Genomic DNA, 26,886 nt, shown 5'->3' on the forward strand with positions numbered 1-26,886 from the left:
TCCAAAAATGGCTCAGGGCTGTTGAATATGCCTTCAACATAAATATATCACAGCTAGCCAAAGGTCTAGTCTTAATTCAGTTTTAGATATGTTATTCAAATCTTCAAGTTCAAGTTACACAAGTTCTCGTACTACTCCTTCCAAATGTAAAATCCTCACACCCACCCAGCCAGAAAAGCACAACTTAATTCATTTCCCTTGGCAATAAGAAAGGTGGTGCCGAGTATCAGTCTTCCTCATACACTGGTCCCAATCAGAGAGAGAGAGAGAGAGAGAGAGCGCGTGCGCGCGCGCACACACACGCACACACACACACACACTCCCCCCCATCCCACTTTTTATGCTTCTGCCGAACAATTATGTTTTACCATTTCAAGTATAGTCGCCAAAACTAAAAATTTCAAAAATATGAGAGTGTACAATTCCTTATTAAATCATTGGATTGTTACATAGGAAGCTGCTAAATGAGTAAAGAGACAACTTTTAAAGTAGTGATTCTCTTATATTTAGCAGGGGGAGAGCAACTCGCCCTACCCAACCCCAGCACAGCGCCCCTCCAGTTGCTGTTGCTGGTGTCTATCTTAGGTTTCTTTTTAGACTGTGAGCCCTTTGGGGACAGGGAACTTTATTTTTATTTCTCTATGTAACCCCCTTAGAGAACTTTTGTTGAAAAGCGGTATATAAATATTTATAGTAGTTATGTTGACTATCTTACAGTGTTCACATTTAGTCACCCTTCTAAATGCAAACCCTGCATTAGCAAAGGGGTAATGACCCTGCTTAGCAAAACGGACAATTCATGCTAGCTACCAAAAGACTAGCTTGCCTCCCTGTTCTTTATGTCAGGAATATTCAAACAGTGTAGGAGGTGGGCTGACTGATGAGGTATCTTTCCCCAATCTAATATCTTCATTATTGAAGAAACTCTTCAGTGTCAGGCCAGACACCAGACAGGATAGGCTCTCTCCCAATCTTAAGAAGATGGACATGCACACGTGCCACGCCACAAATTTTGGGATTTGCTTAGTGAGTAACTGAAAGATAAGATGCTGTCTATATACCATTAGTAACCAATTTTATTTTCATGTGAAAAGGTGCCAAAATATCCAGAATTGGCTGATTTGGTGGATTAAATAAATAAACAAACACAAAACAGAATAAGGAGAGAAACACACCGCTGAAGTGGGTATAAATCCCATAACTAGCAATTTCTATGGCCCCAAAACAGCCATAATTGAGGACCTTATCCCAGTACCCCAGCTCTGTCATCTAAGCACATGTGCATCTTGATAGAAAATCCAGCATTAGGCTAGACAGCTTCAGAGTTCTGACCCTCCATATCGTCAGATCCTGGATTGGTCTGACCGTCATAGATAAGGCTACCTTTCTTTTATATAATTCTAAGGCAATGTTAGGCTTTGAAAAGGTCCAATTAAGTCTGAAGGAGCTACAATAGAATAAGAAGGGGACTTAAAATAGATGTCTCTTTAAAATAAAAGATCACCTGATTAAACATTCTTTTGCCTGAAAGCTTCTCTATAATATACCTACATTACTAGGTACACTTTTGAGGCAATCAATCATATCTTGCTTCTGTTTCTTACAAAATGGTCAGGGCAAAAAACATCATAACCTGAACACATAGCATAAGATGCTGCTGCTTGCTGCCGTGTTTTATGACAAATGCAAACTATAGAGACGTGTCACATACCTGATCAGAGGTTTCTCAAAGCTGTTACAATTTGTCAGGGAAATGGTATAGCAACATACATCTGCTAGAATAGCCCGTAACAGGAAGTCATTACAGTTTAGGGAATGAAAATGCTGTAATTAATTCAGAGAGATGATATCCTCTAGGGGGTAAACTCTTCAAGTGCATCAAGATTCATTAACATAGCCTGCATAGTGCGATAATGTGAGGCAGTTAACAACCCTCTCACCACATGTTCCCTCAAGTGTACCACCTCATCTCCTATGGAAACTGTTGATTCTAGCAAGTTAGGTGCTAGCCTTTAATGAAAAGCTAATAACTGAAAAGACCAAGATAAAAGAAAGAACTCACCGCCCTACCCACTTACAATGTAATGGTATCAAATGAGCCACAAGTCAAAAACAGGCAAAGCTGTTGCTTCTTTTTTTGGGTGCTATATAGCAGTGCATGGAATTCTGAGAGTGCAGTCCTCAGGATGCATTCATGAGACAATGCATTAGAGACAAGAGGAATGTTCCCAGTTAGTTTGGGGCTGTAACACACTCACAATTCCACTCCCTCATGGCTTATTCCAGCCGTACACTAGAATAATTAAAAGCAATTACTACAAGGGCCAGTTACACAGGAACATAGGAAGCTGCCATATACTGAGTCAGGCCATAGGTCCATCTCACTCAGTATTGTCTACACAGACTGGCAGCAGTTTCTCCAAGGTTGCAGGCAGGAATCTCTCTCAGCCCTATCTTGAAAAAGCCAGGGAAGCAACTTGGAACCTAGATGCTCTTCCCAGAGCAGCTCCATCTCATAAGGGGAATATCTTGCAGTGCTCACACTTCTAGTTTCCCTTTCATATGCAACCAGGATGGACCCTGCTTAGCTAAGGGGACAAGTCATGCTTGCTACCACAAGACCAGCTCTCTTCCTGTGCTCATTGCATGGGAAACCAAAGGGCCACACTCTCACCCTCAACATGAAAATAATCTGTAATGAGAAGCAGGAAATACATGAGGATGGAAGCAAGGATTGTGTAGGTAGGTCTAAGCTCTGCTTTTCATTACAGGTCACATAGTGTTCAAGGATGCAGGAGTCCAAGGCTTGTTCCTATATCCTGTCGTGCGGATAGTACACCAAATTGGTTTGTGAATTGAGCCTCAGGGACTAATACAAGGCAGGTCAGTGAAACACACTCCCTCTCCCACACACCTCTTTCTAAATGAAGCTCCTAAGCCATGAGCCACAAATCATGACATGAAGCTACAATTTTAACACACTGACAATGACAGAGATTATATAGCTGGTACGACAATAACTGTCATTCTGTTTATGATATTTATTTCTCAGAACAAATTATTATAAGGCAATAGAAGACAAGAAGTGCAATGCTGGGAAAAATCACATGTAATTTTTAAGACCTGGTTCATGACCCCTGAATGCTTCGGGGCTTGTATTAATGAATGAGAGGGATCACACATCTGTCATTTCAATTATATCAGTCCACATTCAATGGAACAGAAAGGGCAAGCTTTTGCAGTGGTTGGGAAATTAATGGATCTCTGTGCTGCTTTCCATAACGAAATCAATTCAACACTGTCTTATGAAGGTTGGGTTGTCTAAGTGTATCACTGTGGTCAGAAACCTCTGCTAACTGGGTAAAGAGGTACTTTTCAAAGTGGCAGTTCTCTCTATCAAACAAGGGGGAGAACCACTGGCCCTACTGAACCCCAGCACAGCATCCCTCCAGTGGGTACTGGTGGTGTCTACCTTGTGTTTCTTTTTAGACTGCGAGTCCTTTGCGGACAAGAAACCATCTTCTCAATATTTCTGTGTAAAATTTTAGAAATTTTTTTGGTTGAAAAGTCATATATAAATAGCAGCAGCGGGAGCGCAGAGCCTAAGTAACTTAACCTGAAAGCTGGATCAGGCAGAAGAAAGATGGGAGTTGTCTCGATAAATTAGAGTTCTCCATCTCTCCACACCCTGCCCATCAGATTTGATAGGTACTTTGCTAATAAATCTAAGATCCAGTTTGTAAAGTGTCTCTCATTTGAATTTCAGTTTTTGTATCAAATGCTGGGTCCAAACAGTTTAGTATTAGAATAGGGGTCAGTCTAGCCAAAGTCCCAAAGTTTCCTTCGATTTAAATCTGAGAGACAAGCATGTACTTAATTTTTCCATTTTAAAAAATCATTGAGATTTAAAATGGACTATGCTTGATTGAATTACATCACTCCTTTATGGAACTCACCTACCAGTTTTTAAAAATGAATACATCATCTTACCAGGTAATTAATAATATAAAATCTGTCATATTCTCTGTTTTTGGCATTGATTCTGCGATGCTGCTTCTTTCTCATGTGATCCTTGAGTGTGTTTTTATCTCGAAAGATTTTTTCACAGTATAAACACTGCAAACTAAAATTAAAAAAAATAATAATGCATTGATTACCAAATGGCTATGAGGGAAATATTGTAAACGATGAGTCAGTTATTTGCAGAAACGAATGCAAGAAGCTCACTTTAAAAAGGCATACTATACTATGATGAAATATCTAGCTATGTTAATAAGGCTAAGTCTGAGGAAAACAGAAACCAGGCAAGCACTTGGAGGTGTATACATTCTTCAAGCACCTGTAAGACGACTGAACAGAGAAGAGAAATATAGATGGATGGAGTAAAACATCATACATTGTTTTCCAATTGGTAATTTTGTCTTATAAACTGTATATTTGCAATTTATTGGATTTTCAAGACTATTTTATTTATACATCTATATTTAAAGTACATAGTTGTATTGGTACACAGTACATTAGAACAAATCAGTTCCTTAAGAATACTTTGCAACAGCATAACACAGAAACAGAGGAGCTGAAGTCTAAAAGTAAAAGAATCTGCAACTGAAAATATGTATAGTATTTTAAAAAGAAATATTTATTTCAAAGCACAGGATTGCTGCAAGCTATTAGCATCATCTAGTACTGAATAGGAATAAACTGTCAATGTTGAAGAGTATTACCTAAAGAGTATTACTCATAATAGCATTGCAGTGTGGAAGAACATGAAGATCTTCATTAATGCACACTGTAGATATCTATGGGCAGAGTGTCACCGGCATTAATATAGTGGCTACTGAAGAGGCTCTCTATAGAACTGATTCCATTGCTTGCAATCCATAAATTTTTTTCTAGTCACTCCAAGATCTAACTAGCAGAATATAACTAATGTATTAGCATATACATATGTAAATAAAGAGACTTCTTTACTCTCCTGCCACCACACATTTGTGTTCATGCATATGCACACACAAAATTATTTTCTACCTTCAGGTGCTCAAACCGGCCAGGGGCCAAGTTCAGACATTGTCTCCAGCTTCCTAAGACTCAGATTTACTGTTCTTTCAACTGTATGACTAGCTCACAGCACAAAAATCTTCCAGATTACTTATTCATAACCAAATACTTCAGAATTTTCATTAAAAACTCACGTCCTACAAACCAAGATCACTGCTTCTCATCCTCTAAAGTACCTATATGTTCATTTAAAACTCTCCCTCTCTTTTTTTATAAATGCTTTTATTAGTATTATAGGTAGAAACAGAAAGGTTACACCTCTGAGAGTCCAACAAAACCATACAAGTTTACATACAAGATCTTATCCATCAAAACCAAAACGTAAGCAAAATACAATAGTATTCATTGTGTATAAGAGATCCAGAACTAGGCATCAATAGCTATTAATAAAGAATCTTGAACCCCTCAAGGGGGAAAGAAATCGCTCCCAACCTGATTGGTCATCATACTGTCAGGCCGTCTAAAGAGGAGACTATGACATACAAAATAGAAATAATGCGAATAATTCAAGCAAAGAACCAGACATCCCCAATGCTCTGCGGTATGGGCTCCACCCCACAAACCCACAAGCTCAAAAATGTTGTTTAAGTATTAATAATTAGTTATTAAGTATTATTATTATTTATAATTATAATAATTAGTTATTAATTATTATTATTATCTATATTCTCTCTCTCTCTTTTTACACACACACACGATAGAACCATCAGCTTGCCCTTCCTCTCTCCCACCCCCACCCGTCAGTCTTCTTTAAAAATGCTTGGAGATACAGGGAGACGTCCCAGTTGTGTTTAGTCTGGACCAGAAGTGCTTGCTCCATCTCAAGGACAACTGTGGCTGCTACCCACTAAAACAGGGAGGCAGGCAAGAACCAGTGATCCTCACCATGTTCTAGCTTGGAAAGGCAAGGAGGGAAAGCCTGCTATCCCGCACACTCTCATTACAAGTGGCCCATCTGTAAAACGTATTGGTGACCACTAGAATGGCGGTAAAGGCCAAGTAGCAGATCATATGGCTCTAAATGAATGTCATAAAATATCATATGAGATTTAGACTTAGGGTGGCACGGCATCTTTCTACTTCCTTGACATGTGTCAATGAAAACAGCACTCTTGCAGGCAACACACTTTCCATCTTGACCAATTGTAGAAAAGATACTTCCGCAATCAATAAGATATGGAAGTAAGACTTTGCAATCTGTAACACCACTTCCCCTCACCCAGTCCTAGATGAGAGAGCAACAGGACCTAGGCTCAAAGAGGAAAAATTTTTAAGTGAAGATGGTGCCAGGGACACCTACATTAAAATGCACTGTCTGCTGACTAGTAGCTTCCACATTTCCTAACAGGTATGGGGGTGGGGGGGAACGGGACCAAGAGACCAATAATAGAGAGCCCCAGAAGAGATAAAGCAGTCTAGACCCAAAGTCCAGAGACCCTCCTTTTCAATTTTGCCTTTCGTATGCAGCATACAGGGCAGAAGCAAGAGAGGATTCTAAAACAGGGGGGAGAGGGGAAGAAGATAACAGAGTAAAGGGAGATACAGTTTAGAAAGAGAAACACCAAACAGCCCCCTAGTCTCTTCCTTTAGGTTGGCAATGAGACCTTGGACTTATCTGTCTGACTGTAGCTATTTTAGGGTGCTTGACTGTATGCTAGCAGGATGTAGGCTGGATGAAGATGGCTTCCGCTCCTTTATTTTCTCTTTGCCTCATAGGTCCTTCTCAACGTATTCACCCCCCCCTCTCTCTGCCAGGTCCAAGTCTCTTTAACTTTCAGTTACTACAATATGCTCCTCATTCTCATTTCTGCTCCAGCTACTCTACTGGGACAAAGAGGAGTCCTCTCTGGAGCTACTAGGAGGAGGAATAAACTAAGACGTTTACAAACTTATTGCTTGACACAGAGAGTAAAAAGACACAAAAAAGTAACAGTAATTACGTACCTGTCAAGTTTTTTCTGTACAACTTCCAAAAAACCCTTGCAGTTCACAATGTTATCTGGCAGCCCAACATTGAAGGCATGATCATTTGCCATGTGATTGAGAAGGACAGATCTACAAATGTAGAATCCAAGTAGAACATTTCTTAGTGTATTAGAACAACTTCACAAATACTCTTTGAAGGAAAAGGATTGTGCTATAAATTACGAAGCACTGCTAGAAATAAATGTGGGTTTCACCTTTGCAAGTATGCCTCTTCTCATTGTCGAGACCACCATGCAGAGAGGAAGAAAGCCCAGAGCATACATTTGAAAGCACTCTTGCTACCCAGAAATGTATGAATGGCACTAAAGAAGCCTATAAAACTAAATTTTAAAAAAAGCCATAACTACATTACTGTACTTTTTTGGCTGCTAGAAAATTTGCACTTAACTGAAGAAGAAAACTTACATTTTAGTCCCATAAAACCAAGTGCTGAATAAAGAACAGTAATTTTATCTTCTAGCAGCAAAACAGTAGTTTTGTGTAACTGAAGTATAAAATATAAAATGTCATTCTTATTGCCATCTCAGTAGCATTTCACTACTTTTAGCGTAGTGAAATGTTTAAACACAAAACCAATTACTGATTTTGAATAAAAATTGTGATTACTCTCCAGGAGCACCAAATATTAGCAGGGAAAACTAGAGGAGGGGCAAAGCAATGCATGCTTAAAAAAAGAAAAGAAAATGAAAAGATCTGTGCTTTTGGAGTACAGAGCTAGAAATGGACTTCCAAAGTCCATTTTATCATCTAACAATAGCCATTCACTGCGCAGAACCAACGGCTGACAAGAAATATAGATGCTCCTGAGGAGTAATCACTTGTGGCCGGAAACGAGGTGAGGCGAAATCCTCCCCTTTCTGAATGGCGCCTCTGTAACTCACCAATTAATGTGGAGAACACTATTTGTTCTAAGCTTTAGAACACCAGAATACAAAGCAGGTTTTCTAGCCAAATAGGAAACATTGAGGCTTAACTCCCATAATCCCACACACAGCAGCTGACATTCTAACCAAGTGCTCATGCTTCTAGGCGCTGCAGGGGTGTGACAAGAACCCTCATAAATTCTCCTGTGCACCTTCGCAAGAACCGTTGTGCAAGAGCCTTTAGGCTCTCCGAGTTCCAGAAATGCTCTGCAAAATCAGAAACACTTAGCTGAGTCGAAGGCTCTTGCATGACTGTACTCACACAGAGGGAATTAGGTGAGGGCTCCCGTCACACTCCCCAAACACCATGGAGCTTAAGCACTTAGTTAGTCAGGATGTCAGCCACCATTTTTACATAAGTCCCTTTCCATTTCTACAGTAAGGCACATTTAAACAGCTCTTTACCGTATTAGATTAACACACTAAGAACACCTGGTTTTCTAGAACCAGTAAAATTTAGTGGATAGAAAGTTATATGAGTCTTGGGTCCAAATCCCCAATTAGCTTTAGAAGTATTATTGCCCAGAGTTGCTGTCAGGATAATGCTGAAGAAGGGACATGGTATCTAGGTCCCTAATGAGCCAGCGTGGTATAGTGGTTAGAGAGCTGGACTAGGACTGGGGAGACCCGAGTTCAAATCCCCATTCAGCCATAATACTAGCTGGGTGACTCTGGGCCAGTCACCTCTCTCATCCTAACCTACTTCACAGGGTTGTTGTCAGGAGAAACCTAAGTATGTAGTACACTGCTCTGGGCTCCTTGGAGTAAGAGCGGGATATAAAATGTAAAAAATAAAAAATAAAAATAAAATCTAGTCTCGATCTGCCTGAAGAAAGGCTGGGATAAAATTTTGAAAACATACTGGCTAAATCCTATGTAAAACAATGCAGTTTAAGTGGCATAGCATTCTTATTTTTAAGTAAAGCAAACAACTGCTGCAACAAAGTCTTCACAGCTGACTTAAGCACAGAATATTAAATGGTCAGTGACGCTTCCCTTCCTTTTACAGTGCATGGTCTTATCGAGGTCTCCAAGCTATCATGAAAGTCATCCAAGCTATAAACAGAGTGATAAAATATCTTTACCTTTATGGCCTGATCCTATGAGCCACAGCACTGGCAATGATAGGGAGCAATGACAGTTCCACTAGCACAACATGACCTGTGGTGGTGTTTTGGCATCATGAGCAGACTCATGAGCTTTGCTGACAGCAGAGCAGCATCAGTCAGCAATGCTACAATAGCAAGAGCTGCTACTGTTACATACCTCTAGTGCCATGGGCCACAAGAACAGACGCAGAGCTGGGCACCACTCAACTAGCCAACTTTATAAACAATTTACTGGCCCACAAGAATATTTATGAGCCCACTTGTCCGTCTATGGCCTAAAATGAAGAGCTACCAGCCTTAGCACTGCTTCCCTGCCTGGCAGGGAAAGCAAAGAGAAGACAAACTAAGTAAAGCACCTTTCCCAAGAGGAACGACTAAAGTACTGGGGGCTTTTTAGGTCAGGGAAAAAAGGATGACTGGGTGAAGATATGATAGAGATTTATAAAGTTATAGATGATATGGGGAAAAATATGGAGATATTAAAAACAATTCTCCCTCTCACACAAACTACAATACAGAGTCATCCAAAGAAACTGATTTGCAGCAAATATAGAACAAAGAAAATACTTCTTCACACATTTAAGGAAGCCACTGCCACAAGATGTTTAGTTTGTCACAGATTTATATGGCTTTATAAAGTGGTTTGACAGTGCATTGAAGATAGACCTATCAATGGCTACTGGTTATGATGACTGTATGAAACTTCCATGTTCAGGAACAATATGCCTGTACCAGAAGTGGAGAAGCAATAGCAAGAAGAGGGCTGTTACCTCCATGCCCTCTTTGTAGGCTTCCCAGAAGCATCTGGATAGTTTCGATGGAAAACAGGATACAGGAGAATCACGACCTGCAGTTTTGTGTATCTGTGGATGGGTCTTAGAGACCCAGTTCTTTAACCATGGCATGAAACATAGAGCTAGTCTTGTAGCAAACATGACTTGTCCCCTTAGCTAAGCAGGGATTGCCCCGGTTGCATGTGAAAAGGAAACTAGAAGTGTGAGCACTGAAAGATATTCCCCTTAGGGGATGGAGCTGCTCTGGGAAGAGCATCTAGGCTCCAAGTTCCTTCCCTGGCATCTCCAAGATAGGGCTGAGAGAGATTCCTGCCTTCAACCTTGGAGAAGCTGTTGCCAGTCTGTGTAGACAATACTGAGTGAGATGGACCTATGGTCTGACTCAGTAAATGGGAGCTTCCTATGTTCCTATAGGCAGTTTTAACCTATCTCTGGTTCCCGGGTGTTTCGAAATTACTTCCGATGTCATTTCTGGCTGCTATTTTGAAATGCAGAGCCATTTTGTGGCTCTTTTAAAAAAAGATGGGGGGCATTCCTGGAGATCAGGACAACAAGATAATATGCTTTCCTGCCCTTTTAGTGCAAAAACCGAGGGCCACCTGTACTGGCTGTCTGATCTAATCCAACAAGGCTTATATTCTAGTTATCTGGGATGTAACAGGCAACCAGGCAAGTGGTTACTTACACACTTGATCTGTATAGTATCCTAGGGACATTTGTTCACATTGCCTGCAATGCTGGTACAAACCTGACATTTATAAACAGTATTGTATCCAATATGCTGCACAGTAGAAGAAATATGGCCCATTAACCAGACATAAAATGTTATTATATTCAGGTCAGGGTGTGCTGATTTGTGACATTTCATCTCCCTACTTATCCCATACCTATAGAGCAAAGTGTTCATGAGAATCCACACAGATGAGCACTCACATTCAACACTTACCTGTTTCCAGTAAGTTCTTTATCACAGAACATACATGTGCCATTGAAGTCTGTGTCATCTCTCTCTTGCTGTTGCTGCTCCAAAATTTCTCTCTGTTAAAAAGGGAGAAAATCAAGATATGCAATTACTTTTTTTTTTTTAAAGCAAAGCTTGGGAGAATTATTTTGATCAATTTTGCATTGTCTCTCATTATCAGCTAATGAGCAACAGTGAAAATAGACACTTGATTCATTTGAAAACATGACTCTCTCGCCTATTATTATGTTTCATATATTCCCACAGTGTGAAGGAAGAATAATAGGCAAAACAGATAACCTTGAAAGCTGATCTGACCCAGGGCAGTTTAAATGCAAACTGAAGATAACCCTTTCCCCCTGAGTAAGGCCTTAACATTGCTAAGCAGAGAATCTTGTCCTCTTGCTAAGTTAATATAGCTGTCAGTAGCTCTTAGAAGAATAGGTGCATCTATCTGAGCAAAGGGAGGTGCATTTCTGCATCAAACAATATAGGTTTTAATCTTAAAGCAAGGCAGGGTATCATGTACTCCCAACAGGTTCACACAGTACTTTTCTTGTTTTAAACGTTCCCTCTCTAGTCTGGAGATTCTCTCTTCCCCTATTTAAATGAAAGATACACTTTAGTACTGACTGATCAGACACAGTATAGAGCTGCATTTTGCTTCTGGCAACTGAAATTTTTTTTTAAAAAGAACTCCAGGTGCATCATTTTCACAAGAGAAATCAAGACAATAAATCATTTATATTTTACACTTAAGTAATGCGAAAGGACCTAGGGTAAAGAAATTGGAGCTGCCAAGATATTCTGGTTCCTTCTCACCACAGAGAAGATAAACGTGACCTGAATGTTAAAGTGCTCTGCTTTAGAAATAGGATAGCTCATTTAATACCATGGAAGAGTCCAATTGTTTTGTGGCCTTGAGAAATGAAAGTAAGCATGACTTCCTCTTCCGAGGCACCTACAATTGGCTGACCCCAGACACCTTTAAACAGTCTGAGGCAAGGCAGGGGGTGGCAGCAAATCTAAGCTACAGCTATTGCTCTCTTGCCCTGTGGTGAACTATTCGAACCTAAAATACCAATAGTCCATCCCCACTCCAGTGTTCCCTCTATTCCCCACCCCCTGCCATCTCTGTGAGGAATAGTTTTGTTCTGGGTGGCAGTATCAAGGCAGTGTGTGCGCATGTACATTCTGAGTGGGGCTTTCCCAATTCAACCTGAGCGGGATCTAAAATTAACTGAGTTGACATAAAAAACCTTGTAAGTAAGCGCACATGTGCACACCTTAAAGAGAATACTAACCTCCCTGCCTCCCTTCCATAAGATCTGAATGCTAACTGCCATTTTGTCCTAAGGAAACTAGATGTCAAGCTAGACCTATAGTAGAAGCAAAATTACACATGAATGTTCAGTTCCCGGGCACTGCAAAAAAACCAAAAAACCCCAACAAGGACTTGTATATGTGAAAGACCAGAGTTTTCATGTAGTGGAATTCCCCCCCCAGAAAAAAAAGAGGTCACGTGATCAGCTTGCTGGTGTTATTTAAGAGTTGGAAGTGGATATAACAAAATTTTTCTCTTTTTCTCTCAAGAACCTGGGCTCATGCAATCAGATCTATTGGCCTAAAATTTAGGACAGACAAAAGGAAGCATTTCACACTGCATAATTCGTGTCTGGAAAATTCACTGCCATTAAACAAGGTGATGGCCACTAACTTAAATGGATTAGTGGAGGACAAACCTTTCAATGGATACTGGTCTTGAGGCTTTACAAGTATGCTTCTAAATCAGGGGTGGGGAACCTTGGCCCTCCACAATGTGGCTGGAGATGATGGGAGTTGTAGTTCAAAAACAACTGGAGGGCCAAGGTTCCCTACCCCTGCTCTAAATACTAACTGCAGGGAAACAATGGTAGGAGACTTCCACCATTCATCTTCTGCTTGTGGGCTTCCCCAGAGGTAAGTGATTGGCCACTGTGGGAAACAAGATGCTGGACTAGATGGCCTTGGCTTCATCCCACAAAACTCATGAGTTTTCTTTGTGCAGTTCTCTTTTGAGTTTTTCTGTGGGGCTTGATCAAGTTTTGGCTCTCCCCCTTTAAGCAATTTCTAATTTGTTTTGCTGTCTCCAAATCCATCTCAGACTTATGGACTGAGAAGTTCATAATACTGGGAAAAGTTGAAGGAAAGAAAAGAAGAGAATGACCAGCAGCAAGGTGGATGGACTCGATTACGACAGCAATGAATGCACCACTGAGAGTAATATTTCAACTGCCTCTGGGAACAAGGTGATAGACTGCAAAGCAGGAAAGAAAATAGACAGAACCTCCCAAGGCTACCACAGTGAGTCCATATGTGGAGGAACCTAACATATAGCCTGCATGTGTGACAAAAAACAGAACCCACGCCCACAAACCAACCAACCCGAGGAATCCAAAGCTGCCATTCTAAGCCTATGTACAAAGAACTGATTTATATGCATAATTTGCAATTCCTGTATAGTCACATGAAAACATTCTGTACCAGTCTCTGTTGCTGGAGCTTCTCCCTCAGTATTCTGTCTTCAGGTAAAGCATCACATAGAAGAAAATAGTTGTCCTGTTCCTCTGCAAAAGATTACATATCAAATGTCAAGGGTGTAAACACATTGCAAATCTGTACTATGTTACAGAATCTTCTATTTTGTATTTACAAAATACATTTAATTCTTCTATTTGTATTTACAGGCATTAAGAAAAGCTATCTATCTATCTATAACAATAACAGTTTTAAATGTGCAGCTTCTAGATCAAGTTAGTCATGATTGTCCCATTGAAATTAATATGAGGCATGACTGATTTCTCTCACCGACTTGAATGGAGCTTAGCCACGACTAATTAGTTTGGATGTTACACAATGAGTGCACTTTGAAGTTTAAGGCAGAACTGTTCATACATTTATTAGCCCAAACAACTAGGAAAAACTCCATTTATGTCAGGAAAAGCACCAACAGTATATGGATAGATTTTATTGGGCAAGAATTATAAATCATTGCCTGTTTTCCTCCTCAGGTCTTTCTCACTGTTGAGGGATGTGCAGTGTTTGTATGTCTAAGGGCATTTTGAATACAAATTCCTCAAAGTTCTGGTATGGGAGATTTCCTTGAAAAATAATATTAAAAAGGAGCAGCCTTTGTGCCAACAGTGCATCTCACAATATGCAGAGAACAGACTGAACTGGTTCTCTAGGTCCCCCCACCCCAATCTGCCAGGCAGTCAGGTAAGGGAAACAGCATCAGCTGAACACTCCTGGACTGAAGCCTTTCCTACGCCTTTCACGCTTTTCAGCGGCTAAAACTGAATCACATTCTAGAACTGATAAGTGTCACCTCTCATAGCAGTGACTTGCTTGTTACAGTAGCAACTTATTATAGCTTCCAATCCAATCTCAACAAAATCCTCCTCAATTTGGCTAAAAAAACCAACACTTAATGCACTTAACACTTAACCAATATGCTCACCTAATGATGCTTCAGAATTCGTTCTTATTACGCAACAGAAGTCTGTAATGGGTTGCTCTGTAAATCTTTTCTTCCAGTACAGTGCATATCTTTGGGAGGAGGACAGACAAGGTGAGGAGAGAAAAGAAAAGGGAAAGATAGGCAAACATTTCCCAATCTGTTGTTTATTTCATTACACCCCTAATATACAATTCTTGTTGCAGCATTTGAGAATTTCAGTGAGCCATTAATTCTACTAGTCTTTTCTGCAGGTTATTTTTCAAAAAGATGATATTTTTATTTAAAAGTGACATCTTTAAGTAAATCTTCCAAGCACAGATAATGGTTTTCCAACTTATCCAGTAATTCCAGATATTCAATTTATAAGAAAAAACCAAACACAATAACTAGTGTTGTATTTTGAATACGGCAAGCCTGTGCTCCTGAATAAGCCAACTATTTGTTAGGATTTTATTTGCCCTAGATTCTTTTCATCTTATTATGTTGCTTTAAAATGCGATACTTAACTGAGATGTAAATGGCTGCTTTGTGGATGCTTGATCACAAGACTCAAGAAAAATGTATACTGCATGAATACTGAGACCTACTTACTAGGTTAATTACCCAGACAGTAAAATGTGTTGTTCCAACAAAGCAAATATCAAAAAGTTCAGAATGAGCCAGTCCTGCTGCTTAATACCACATGCCATCATGTGGCATTGCTACCAAAGAGGTCAGCTTCTGGAGTGTACACCAGTGCTGCAAGTTGTAAACCGCTCAGAGACGTACGTTTTGAGCGGTATAAAAATATGTTAAATAAATAATAAAAATAAAGTTGACAGGAACAGTAAAGGAAACTAGGCCTTGATGAAAGAGTCCTGGGAGACGACATGCAATACAGCAAATGGAGTTAATGTCTCACAGGACTTGAAAACTGCTGAGGCAGCAGTCAGGAATATATAAAGCAGCATGTGCCAACGCCGAGGGCAGACAGTTCCCAGAATGCCCTTGGCTCATAGTAACAAGTGCCACGTTCTACATCTCAATGGAAACAGACCATACACCTGTTATGTCAGAAGTAAATAGGAACATTTCTTTTGAAAGGATGAAAACATGGATGATAAATGACAAGCCCACATATGAAAGATTTTGTTGTTTTGTTTAATTAGCTGAAGAAACATAGCTAAGAAACCTCCTCCACATGCACAGAAGTCAAAAAAAGCAGCAGGGCATGGCAGCCTCCCTTCAGGATGCTGGAGCAGGCAACATGACCTCCTGAAAATACCATCGCAGGTACTGGTGGCAGGTAAGTTCACTGCCATTTAAAATAGTCTTTGCCCGCCCTCACCATCCCCCCTTGAGCAGCACTCACCCACTGCTACTGGCTCTTCCCCTCAGCATCTCTTGATGACCAATCTAATATCCTTAGCAAACTCTTGCATAAACCATCTTATGCCCTCCTAACATCCAATTCCCAGTACTATTCCCTTCCTCTATCAAACATGTCTGGACATAAGGTGCCACCTTTCCCCTTCCTTCAAGACCCTATTTAAAACCCACCTCTGTAGCATCATCCCCTTAATCTTCATTTCCAATTGTAACCAAGTTTTATTGACATCTCTCCCTCCATTGTTTTCTCCATTCTCTATTTTAGATTGTAAGCTCTTGTAGGGCAGGGATCTAGCCACCTATTTTTGCCCATCTAATGCTATATAGTACCATAAGCATAAATGGTGCTTTACAAATGATAATGCTGAATCAGGCTCTAACATTTGTTTTCAACACCCAATACATTGTCTTTTTTTAAACCATGCAATCCCCTGATCCAAGAACAGATGTACAAGAAGCCCAACTATGAAATCTCATCAATAAATTTGTGGACTCTTAAGGAATTCCTTAAGGAATATGGAATTCCTTAAGGAACACGAAGGCTGTGGGCATTCTCAAGTTTCAGAGAGACAATCCACTGAATAGACACTGAATTCGGTTTCCAGATAAATTCAGGCTTCACTAAAAAACAACACCCAACTAAGCAGAAGTTCATAGCGCTTATTAATGCAGAGAGAGAGAAAATGGAGAGGCCTGAAAATGGATGGAAAATTGCTGGCAGTATTTCAGACACTTGAAGGCTGAATAAAACTTATAGTGGAATGTACAGTTTCTCACCCCTCCTCATGGGGCTGGGGCTGTAGTTCAGTGGCAGAGCATCTGCTTGGCATGCAGAAGGTCCCGGGTACAATCCCTGGCATTTCCAGGGAGGGCTGGACAAGATTTTTGTCCGAAACCGCGGCCACTGCCAGTCAGTGCAGACAATACTGAGCTAGATGGACTGATAGTCTAATGTGGTAGAAGGCACTTTCTATGTTCTCCATGAGTAGCAGAGACAAAGCTTATACTGAGTACACAGATTTGTTCAATCTGCATAATGTAGATACGGCCTTTTCTTTAGGTGCAGGGCACACACAGTCTTAGTTAACCCCTTCCCCGCAAAGAACTCACTAATAATAATCCAAATTAGGGATGTGCAGAATGGTTTGTGGTTGGAACACTCCAACCGTGAACCAGGCCGGTCCAAATCTTCCAAGCGTGGGACAGAATGACTTTCAAATGAAGAGCCTGTTCCGAGCTCAGAATGAAAGGACTCCATTCTGAGCTTGAAACACTCGTAAAGTTCAGAGTGCCACTTTGGAATCCAGAATAGCACTCTTCTGGCCTCTGCACATGCACTGCAGCCATTTGTGTGGTCAGCACCACCATGCAAATGTCTGCTGAGTGTATGCATTGGCCAAGAGAGAGACATTCTGGATTCCAAAATGGCACTTGGAATGTTCCGATGGAGTGGGGTTGTTCTGTCAGAACAACCAGTTTTCTTACAGAAACTGCCGCGGATCTTGCATTCCATTCTGAGCTCAGAATGGAACACAAGATCTGTTTTACGCACATCCCTAATCCAAATTGGATCGCCTAAATTATTCCCCTTCGGTTCTGCTGGCAAAACAGAATCTCTTATTACAGTTGGCTTCAAATTTGTCTTACATGATCTGTTATGTGATCCATATCCAATGCACTTTCTTAGCCTACAGTGTCCAGATGAGACTGGACTGTGTAGACCGCCTGATATATAAGCAGAGCTTTTTTTTTTTAAAGTCACCTTTCTAGAGTGACTCCCCTCCCCTCCCCACCCCCAACAAAACAAAACACTTCCTAAAATAGCACTTTTGGATAACTGAAGAACAGCACAAACTCAGACTAAGAGAGGGGGAAATAAAACCCACGCGTCTGGTAGACCCTTAAAGAATTTTAGGATTGGAAGGGGCTTTGGAAATCTTCTAGTGCAAACTCTGCTCAGTGCAGTGAAATGCACATATTTTCCCTGACAAATGGCCATCCAGATTCACTAAGCTTCAGTCTTAACTGAGCACCTCTTAAAAGTGATGATTTTCTTAATTTAGCAGGGAGAGAGCAACTGTCCCCATCCATTTCCACATCTCTCGAGTGGCTGTTGCTGGTGTCTGTCTTATGTTTCTTTTTTAGATTGTGAGCCCTTTGGGGGACAGGAAGCCATTTTATTTATTTATATCTATGTAAGCCACTTTGGGAACTTTGGTTAAAAGTGGTATATAAATATTTGTCATGTCACATATGTAACATTTTGTGAGTCTCTATCTACCTGCATTGTTGTGGCCTGCTAGCTTGTTATGGGAAGGCTTGATTTCTTTGGATTTCGTTTACAGCTGCATACAAAATGGCAAAAAAAGTAGCAGACTATTTTTGGTACACAAGGTACCTCAAATCTAACACTGATTAAATGAGTGCAGACAAAATCTTGATCTTTGCTCAAAGACACATGGAACGTTTGCAGATGCCAAAGAGGAAAGACATTAAGAAACAGGACATATGGACAAGCTGGAATGTCTGCTATATGAATCGCTAAGCAACAGCATTTAGTGTTTTGAATCAGGCTTGTCAATTGCTGACATCAAGCTTGTCTTACAAAATCTCACTTGCTGAGCAGTCGGTAACACTGCTTGTGTTTTTTTTTTTTTACAGGCTGCAGCATGTTCCAGGGCGTCTTCTGGAACCTTTATGATGAAAGTGCAGTAAGCATTGCAGCCAGTATTTTTATATTTGTCATGCCGTCCTCAAGTAATGCGCATGCAACATACAGTACTTTTTAAAAGGTAAGGTTACAAGTTCAGCTACAGGTGATCAAGAGCCAGAATATACATTTTTCTTATTGTGGGGAAACCACAATGGACTGAATAGCATGGATTACTACAATCATGTGGAATGTGATCTACACCTAAGTGTGAATCATCCCAAAGACAAGTGTTTGGATATCTTCCACCTTCAATGGATTTATAAAGAGGAGAAACTGATCTGGAGGACCCAGTGGAAGTATCTCAACTGCAGAAGAAGATCAGCAAATGAGCACAATATCTATGGCTAATTTCTCCATCTTTCAAGGAAAAAACTTGGCTATTGTTATTGTTCTTAATTTATGTATTTGATCTTTAATCGAAATAAAGATGGATTGATAGGTAATTTTAAACATCCGCCTTCCTTCTGGGTCTTTGGTTCTTAATTCCAACACCACCTGGAGATTTCTATATGAGGCCGTACAGAAAGAAACACTGGACTTACCGTGAAGGGTTCTTTTTCACAGCCGAGGAGGTCATCCTTCAAAAGTGTGGGTTGTGAACTGACCATGCTCCAAGACAGGACCAATAAGAGAACTTGAAGGCATGGCTAGCCTGTAGCGTGGAAGGCGACCCAGCCCCAGTTCCGGGACTGACGTGCTCTCATAGAAAAGGAAATGGTTAATCATAGTAAAGAACAAACAGGAAAAACAGTAACCACAGCCTGCAAAGCTAAGACCCTAGAAGTCACCTCCAATCAGGAGAACACGCCTCCCTGGATATAACCAATGCCCCCACAGAAAGTAGATCAGCATCTGAGGGTGGGCCAGATGATCTCCTCGGCTGTGAAAAAGAACCGTTCATGGTAAGTCCAATGTTTCTTTTCCCACAGCCCGAGGAGGTCATCTTCCAGAAGTGTGGGACATACCCAAGCTAACAATGTAGTTGGGTGGGAACAGAGAAGATGCAGGTTAGATCACTTGCTGGAGAACAGTATGGCCAAAAGCCGCCTGGGAATCATGAAAGGAAGATATCTTATAATGTTTTATGAAAGGAGTGACAGATGACCAGGTGGCTGCTTTGCATATCTCAGTCAATGAAGCACAAGTCGCAAAGGCAGCTGAAGTAGCCACACTCCGAGTTGAATGTGCAGTAATGCCCGAAGGCGGTGGAAGATTGAGAGACTCATATGCTATGGAGATACAACTCTTTATCCATGATGCGATCATGGCCTTGGAAATCCTAGCACCCAAAGAGGCTTGATGGAAGGACACGAAGAGTGAATCCAACTGCCGAAATTGCTTCGTCCTACAAAGGTAGATACGGAGGGTGCGCCTCACATCCAGTGAGTGCCATAATTTTTCTCTCAGATGGGTCGGGCAGCGGTAGAAGGAGGGGAGGATGATATCTTTTGAATGGTGAAAGGCAGTGTTGACTTTGGGTATGAAAGTAAGCTCCAGCTTCAGGATGACAGCGTCTGATTGGAAAATGCAGAACTCCTTCCGTGCAGACAGGGCTCCCAGCTCTGACACCCTGTGCACTGAAGTGATAGCCACCAAGAAGAGCACTTTAAGTGACAGATGATGGAAGTCCACTTCCAACAGGGGTTTGAAGGGAACCTGCGTAAGGTTCCGGGGGGGAACCTATTGACACGAGGTGGAGCCAAGTTGGATGCTCCTCTGAGGAATCTCCATAGATGAGAATGGAGCTGCGAGGAAGAGCCTGAGTTCAGGTGCAGGATAGAAGAGAGGGCTGAGGTCTGCTGCTTCAGGGTGCTGGGCCGAAGGCCCATTTCAAGACCCAACTGGAGGAAAGGACCTCGGACACCTGCTGTCATCGGAGAGATATGCTTCCTGAAAGCCCATCTGGAGAAAGCCGCCCACGAGGTTTGATAGATGCAGTTCATGGATGGTCTCCTCGATGCCAGGATAGTCGCTGTGACTGCAGGGGAATAGCCCTTCTGAGCTAATAGTGAGCGCTCAATTTTCAGGTGGTTAGATGGAGCCACTGTGGTTCTGGATGCAAGTGCTTCTGGGTGCACTGTGGTTCTGGGACCCTGAGAGAGGAGATCCTGGCAGGCAGGAAGGTGCCAAGGCTGGGCGACCGAGAGTTGTTGGAGGTTGGAGAACCACGGCCTCCGAGGCCAGAACAGTGCTATGGTCTGCTCTTTCAATGCAAAGCTTTCAAATGAGACGGCTGATCACCACGGTGTGGGGGGAAGGCATACAGGAGGCCCAGTGGCCAAGGTGAAGTCAGGGCGTCCATTGGCTCTGCGAGAGGAGAGAGGAAGCGAGAAAAGAACCTCGGGACCTGATGAATGAGCAGGGAGGCAAAGAGGTCCACCACTGGCTGACCAAATCGCCCAACTACCTGGAGAAAAACTTTGTGATGGAGAGACCATTCTGCCTGGTCTATCGCGTGGTGGCTGAGCCAATCCTCCTGGGTGTTGGCTGTGCCCTGGAGATGTTCCGCCACTATGGATGAGAGGTACTGCTCCGCCAAAAGAAATATCCTGCTGGACTCTGCCATGAGAGCCCGGGACTGATTGCCTCCTTGGCGGTTGATGTGTGACTTGGCGGACACATTTTCTGTGTGGACTAGGACATCGGCCTGACGGATCATTGGAAGAAACTGGAGAAGGGCCAGACGGATGGCACGAAGCTCTAGCCAGTTGATGTTGTTGATCTTCTCTTTAGGAGTCCAAATATCTTGTGCATATTGGCCATTGCAATGGGCTCCCCAGCCCAACAGGCTGGCATCTGTGGTAATTAGGACCCATGTGGGTGTCTTGAGTGGAAGGCCCTTTAGCAATGTGGGGGATAACCACCACCTGAAGGAGAGACGAAGTGTCGGCGGTAGGCAGATTTCCTTGTGGACACAGGACATGATGTCCTCCTGGAAAGGGAGAAGATGCCACTGAAGGCCTAGGGGTGCATTCGATCATCAATCCGAGCAGCTGGGCCAGCGACATCAGGTCCACGGATGGTGCCTGAAGCAGGGGATGGATGAGGAGTACCAATTTCTGCCTGCGATCTGGTGGCAGGGAGAGAGATGGTTGACGGGTGTCAAAGATCGCTCCCAAATGCTGGATGGTCTGCAAAGACACCAGCTGATTTTTTTTTTTTTTTTTTTGATGATTCACAATGGACCTGTAGGAGGCCAAAGCCACCGGGTGTGCTGCATGGAGTCCTGGGCCAGTTGGAATGTGGACGCTCAGATGAGCAGATCGTCCAATTATGGATAAATGTGGCCACCTTAATGACTGCAGCAGAAGCAGAGTGGTTCTTATGAAGAAGCATATCGGCCTTACGGTCTTCAGGATATCTGAGTTGCTCATCTCCCTCTTTAATCACTACTGAGATAGACACCAATTGGGCCACCAAGGGGTCCACAGTGGGTATTGCCAGGAGAAAGGCTACATTAGGTGGTAGGTTATAGTGTTTTGGGGGAAGATGACCAGGGGCCTTAGAGGAAGTGGGAGAAGTCCATTCTGCCATCATAACATCTTAGAATAAGGAAGGGAAGGGAACAGTAGCTGATGAAGCTGAACAGGAAGGAAAAACCTTCTGACCCAGAGAGGATATGTCCTGAGATGTATCAATAAGAGAAACATCATTTATAGCGCGTCTAGCTTTAGACAACATAATATCAAAGTCTGAGGTAGAGGAAAGGTGGTAAGAGCTCGGAAGAGGGCTAACCGTGTTTTCATCAGTGAGTTCTCCTTCTTATCAGACAGGGAGTCAACTCCCTCCTCATTTCCATTTAGTCTCTCCTCCAGGTCGGAGGCAGGGCGACCCCCGCCAATAAGGGGCGAGCACCAGAGGAGACCACCCTAGAAGGGGGGGGGCTGGGTATGGTGGCAGGTACAGAAGGACCAGGAACATTAGCCTGTACAGGAATAGGAGGATGCCTGGATGGAGCAGATAGTAACAGTTGGGGAGTAGGGAGTTTAGGAGGAGAAGCTCCCTGTGAAGAGAAGGAGGGAGAGAGGCATCTCTCCTTGCAAAAGTCTGACAACTGCTGTGAAAAGAAATCACCCAGACAACTGACAATATCGGGCGGGAGGACACCAGGAGCTGGCGTAGTACTTACATCCACTGGGCACACAGGATTCCTGGATGGTCCTGTTGGTGAGTTTAGCTGCTGCGGGTGTGAAGGCTGTGGTACAGCCGGCCGTGGAGACGAGGGTCTCTCTGGCGGAGTCCTGGCTGGAGGAGAAGGCGGCAGCAGTGGCAGGAGCAGCGGAAGCGTCCCAGCCACTAAATCGAGTGTGGGTTCTGTGGGCATGATCTCAGTTTCCTGTGCCAGAGGCAGGGGAGGAAGAGGAGAAGGGCTAAGTGGTGAGCCTGGTGCTGGAAGCACCTCTTCCGGCGAGCTGAGTGGAGGGTCCAGGGTTAGAAGCGGACGCTGAGCGTGCCTTTGCAGGCAGAGAGGTTATGCCTCCAACTCCTTCGATATGCTTCTCTTTTTTCTTTGCCTTTTTGTGGCTTTTCTTTGGAGCCTTGCCGCTTGCAGCGTAAGCAGCTGGCCAAGAAGGGGTGCAACACTACACTGGAACCAAAATTGGGGGTCCCACGTCTCCCACAGAAGACTATGCCACAGGGAAAGTTCTACCCCGATGGTCAGAGGGAGGGCCTTCCGAAAGAGAGACCTCTAACTGTGTGCCTGCATGTGTGCGTTCCATTGGCCCCAATGGAAAACGAAAGCAAAAGAAGGAAGAAGGCAGCCAAATCAAAGAAAATGGATTTTAGCAAGAAAAGGAGCAAAATGAAGAGAAATCGATTTCTCTCCCACCCTGGCACAATACTAGAAAGAATAAGAGGAAACAAAAATAGGCTAGCCAAGCAAGCTCTATGAAGAGTGCAAAAGTTGCAGAGCAACAAAAACGGCCTCTTCATGGAGCCAAGACAGGACCGGAAATGTGGCTGGTTTGCCTCCCACGCTACAGGCTAGCTACACCTTCAAGTTCTCTTACTGGTCCTGTCTTGGAGCATGGGCAGTTCACAACCTGCACTTTTGGAGGATGACCTCCTCGGGCTTTGGAAAAATACAATCAATCAAAATAACTCTCTGTTTACATTCAGGTAACAGTCAACTACTCTTGTAGAATGATCCAACACCCTGTTTTATTTGCTATTTGGGGCTGCCTGTGCATTTATTATCTCCTATGGAAAATCCTGGTCTTGTTGCTGTGGTCACTAGCTCTGTTATCCACCACTTTGCTTTTCACATGAATATCTAGCTTTTCTACCTGTTGCATCAATACACTAATTTCCTGGATTGGCCATTGACAAAGCCCAATGCATGAAACCACTGCAGTACTTACTTTTGAAGATAATATGGGCTCATAGCAATACTGGTTCCATCTCCAGTGCTCTTTTCCAACCTCACAATGTAACAGGCCTCTCACTTTCTGGCCCTTTCCAAAGTTATACCAGCACAAACAGGTTCAGTGATTCTAGACGAGCATAGCATCTTATGTGTTGCATGCACTATCTAGTTTTCAGGAAGCAAAATAACATACCTCCTAAAATCTGCAACCAGCTTAACGTCTGCTATAACAAGCTTGTGCTCGATAATCATGTGCTTAAAAAGTTGGTTTTGTTCCGATGAAGGAGAATATTCTTCACAGAATATACAAGGCACAGATGGAGAGCCTTCTACAGCAGAAACACCACCTGGGCTTTCTGGCAGAGAGAGTGGCTCCAAAATATAGTCTCTATGGTCTAAAGGAGACAAAAACAAGGCATTAGTTTCTCTCTGTGTCTAAAGCAGTCTTAAGCAGATCTTCATGCTTTTCAAAGGTTAACAACAAACATCAGAACTTAAGAACAGCCCAGCTTCACACAGTGGCCCACCAGATGCCACTGGAAGCCTAAAGGCAGAAGTTGAGGGCATGCCCTTTCTCCTGCTGTTACTCCCCTGAAACTGGTACTCCGAGACATCTGCCTTTGAGGCTGGAGGTGGCCTATAGCCCGCCGGCTAGCAGCCATTGATAGACATCTCCTCCATAAAGTTATCCAAACTCCTCTTAAAGCCATCCAGTTGTTGGCTGTCACATCTTGTAGCAGAGAATTCCACAAGTTGATTGTGTTGTGTGAAAAAGTACTTTCACTTGTTGGTCCTAAATTTCCCAGCAATCAATTTCATGGGATGACCCCTGGTTCTAGTGTTATGGGAGAGAGAGAAGAATTTCTCTCTATCCACTTTCTCCACACCATGCATGATTTTATAGACCTCATGTCTCCCCACAGTTGTCTTTTTTCTAAACTAAATAGCCCCAGGTTTTGTAGCCTTATAAGAAAGGTGATCTAGACCTCCGATAATCTTAGTTGCCCTCTTCTGCACCTTTTTCAGTTCAACAATGTCCTTTTTTAGATGTGGTGACCAGAATTGTACGCAGTACTCCAGGTGTAGCCACACCATAGTTTTGTATAAGGACATTATAGTATTAGCAGTTTTATTTTCAATCCTCTTCCTAATGATCCCCAGCATGGAATTGGCCTTTTTCACTGCTGCCGTGCATTGAGTTGACACTTTTAACAAGCTGTCCACCACGACCAGATCCTATCAACTTATACTTGAAGCTGGGGTTTTTCATCCCAATGTGCATCACTTTACACTTGCCAACAAAGAACCACATTTGCCATTTTGTCACCCACTCCCCCAGTTTGGAGAGATCCTTTTGGAGCTCCTCAAAATCTGTTTTGGATTTCACTACCTGAAAGAGTTTGGTATCATCTGCAAATTTGGCCACCTCGCTGCTTTCCCCTACTTCTAGATCATTTATGAATAAATTAAAAAGCACCGGTCCCAGTGCAGATCCCTGGGGGACCACACTTCTTACTTCCCTCCATTGTGAAAACTCTCCATTTATCCCTACTCTCTGTTTCCTGACCTTCAACCAGTTAGTAATCCACACATGTAGTTGTCTCCTTATCCCATGATTGTTAAGTTTTCTCAGGAGTCTTTGATGAGGAACTTTGTCGAAAGCTTTTTGGAAGTCCGGGTATACTATGTCAACTGGATCACCTTGATCAACACATTTGTTGACACACTCAAAGAACTCCAAAAGGTTCAGAGGCAAGATATATCTTTGCATAAACCATGCTGGTTCTCTCCCAGCAGGGCCTGTTCTTGTTGGAAAGTTAAAGGACTTTGCACTGTCTCTTGCCTCAGACAGTGGAGGACAGACTAGTGAGTCAGAGGGCCAAGACATTTGTCATCCCTTCTCCACTGCTCTAATGCTATCCCTTTGATGTGTAGATTGCTAATCTCAGGGGATTCAAACTTCCTTCCTCCTTCTCTCTCTTGTTACCTGCCCGCCTACCTTGCAATATGGCAAGTCTCTCACCCTGCACCAAATGTGCAGAGAGGATGCAGAATCCATCTGCATCCAGATAGATAGATAAGAGATCCTAACTCAGTCAGTCATGTTTATTTACGGTCATAGACCAAAATTTACACACATAATAATACACGTAATATAGTAATAATATATACATAATATAATCAGGAACATGGACTCATCCTAATCAGCAATTTCCCGTTAGCATAATCTGATTTACCATCTGTTGTCTAGCCTTCTTAGCTGCCTCACAGAACTTAGCAACTTTAAATGTTACTTCCTCCTTCTGATCTGAGAGCAGATAGTTGACGTAAAATGCATCTGTATGCCCTGGGAAATCAGTCAGTAAGGAGGAAATATAACAAGTTCGTAAGTCCCTATAAAAAAGACAGCGGAGTAAGATATGAAAGATAGACTCCTGTTCTCCAGAGCCACAAGGACATAGTCTCTGTTCTTTTGGGATCCCTCTAAATTTACCTTCTAATTCAGCTGAAGGTAGCACATTAAATCTGGCCAATGTAAACATCCTGCGATATTTAGTGATAGTAATCTTACCCAGGTAATTCGCAGGTTTAGTATTATACATTTGTAAACCTAGGAAAACTTCTTTAGAGATTAAAGATCGATCAGTCTGCATTTCCATATCATAGATCCGCTGCTTTAATATCAGTCTTGCGTGACAAAAACCCATTTCTAATAGACCATCCAGGCTAAAGCCATATAAACTTATTTGGCGAGATATTGACTGCTTCCAGCTAGAATTAAATTTATCAATAAAAATTAAGTGAGCAAGGCCTGTAGAAAAGAAAGACAATCTCAACCAGAAGCTGAGAATGGAAAACCACATCCGGGCTTCCATCTTAGGCATGCCAGTTTCCATCCTCAATATTACATTGGGAACACATCTAGGGATCTGTAGAATAGATCTCAGAAACTTTGTCTGAACTATCTCTAGTGGAGTGCAGTTAGTATACGGGCCCAACTGTGACCCATAAAGCAACTGAGAGCAGGCTTTAGCTGTAAATAACTTAAGGGCAGCTGGTACAAATTGAGCCCCATCTTGGTGGAAATATGATTGAATGGCCAATGC

The 26,886-nt window shown here is 42.4% G+C and overlaps 1 protein-coding gene across 3 annotated transcripts in view; it reads right to left on the reverse strand.

Moving 5' to 3' along the window:
• The window catches only part of ZNF277 (zinc finger protein 277), a 66,680-nt gene that overhangs the window by 7,304 nt on the left and 32,490 nt on the right, over nucleotides 1-26,886 (reverse strand). For 2 of the 3 annotated variants that reach the window (XM_053253865.1, XM_053253864.1), the window contains 6 exons: nucleotides 23,973-24,174; nucleotides 14,331-14,419; nucleotides 13,355-13,437; nucleotides 10,817-10,908; nucleotides 7,003-7,113; nucleotides 3,991-4,123 (listed from right to left, as the gene is read on the reverse strand). In XM_053253865.1, the coding sequence (XP_053109840.1) occupies nucleotides 3,991-4,123; nucleotides 7,003-7,113; nucleotides 10,817-10,908; nucleotides 13,355-13,437; nucleotides 14,331-14,419; nucleotides 23,973-24,174 (710 nt within the window). Of the gene's footprint in view, nucleotides 1-1,711; nucleotides 1,825-3,990; nucleotides 4,124-7,002; nucleotides 7,114-10,816; nucleotides 10,909-13,354; nucleotides 13,438-14,330; nucleotides 14,420-23,972; nucleotides 24,175-26,886 lie in introns of all 3 variants that reach the window. The other variant, XM_053253866.1, reaches the window with a different exon arrangement.

The sequence above is a fragment of the Hemicordylus capensis genome, chromosome 5, assembly GCF_027244095.1.
Source record: "Hemicordylus capensis ecotype Gifberg chromosome 5, rHemCap1.1.pri, whole genome shotgun sequence".
In the NCBI taxonomy this organism is placed as follows: domain Eukaryota; kingdom Metazoa; phylum Chordata; class Lepidosauria; order Squamata; family Cordylidae; genus Hemicordylus; species Hemicordylus capensis.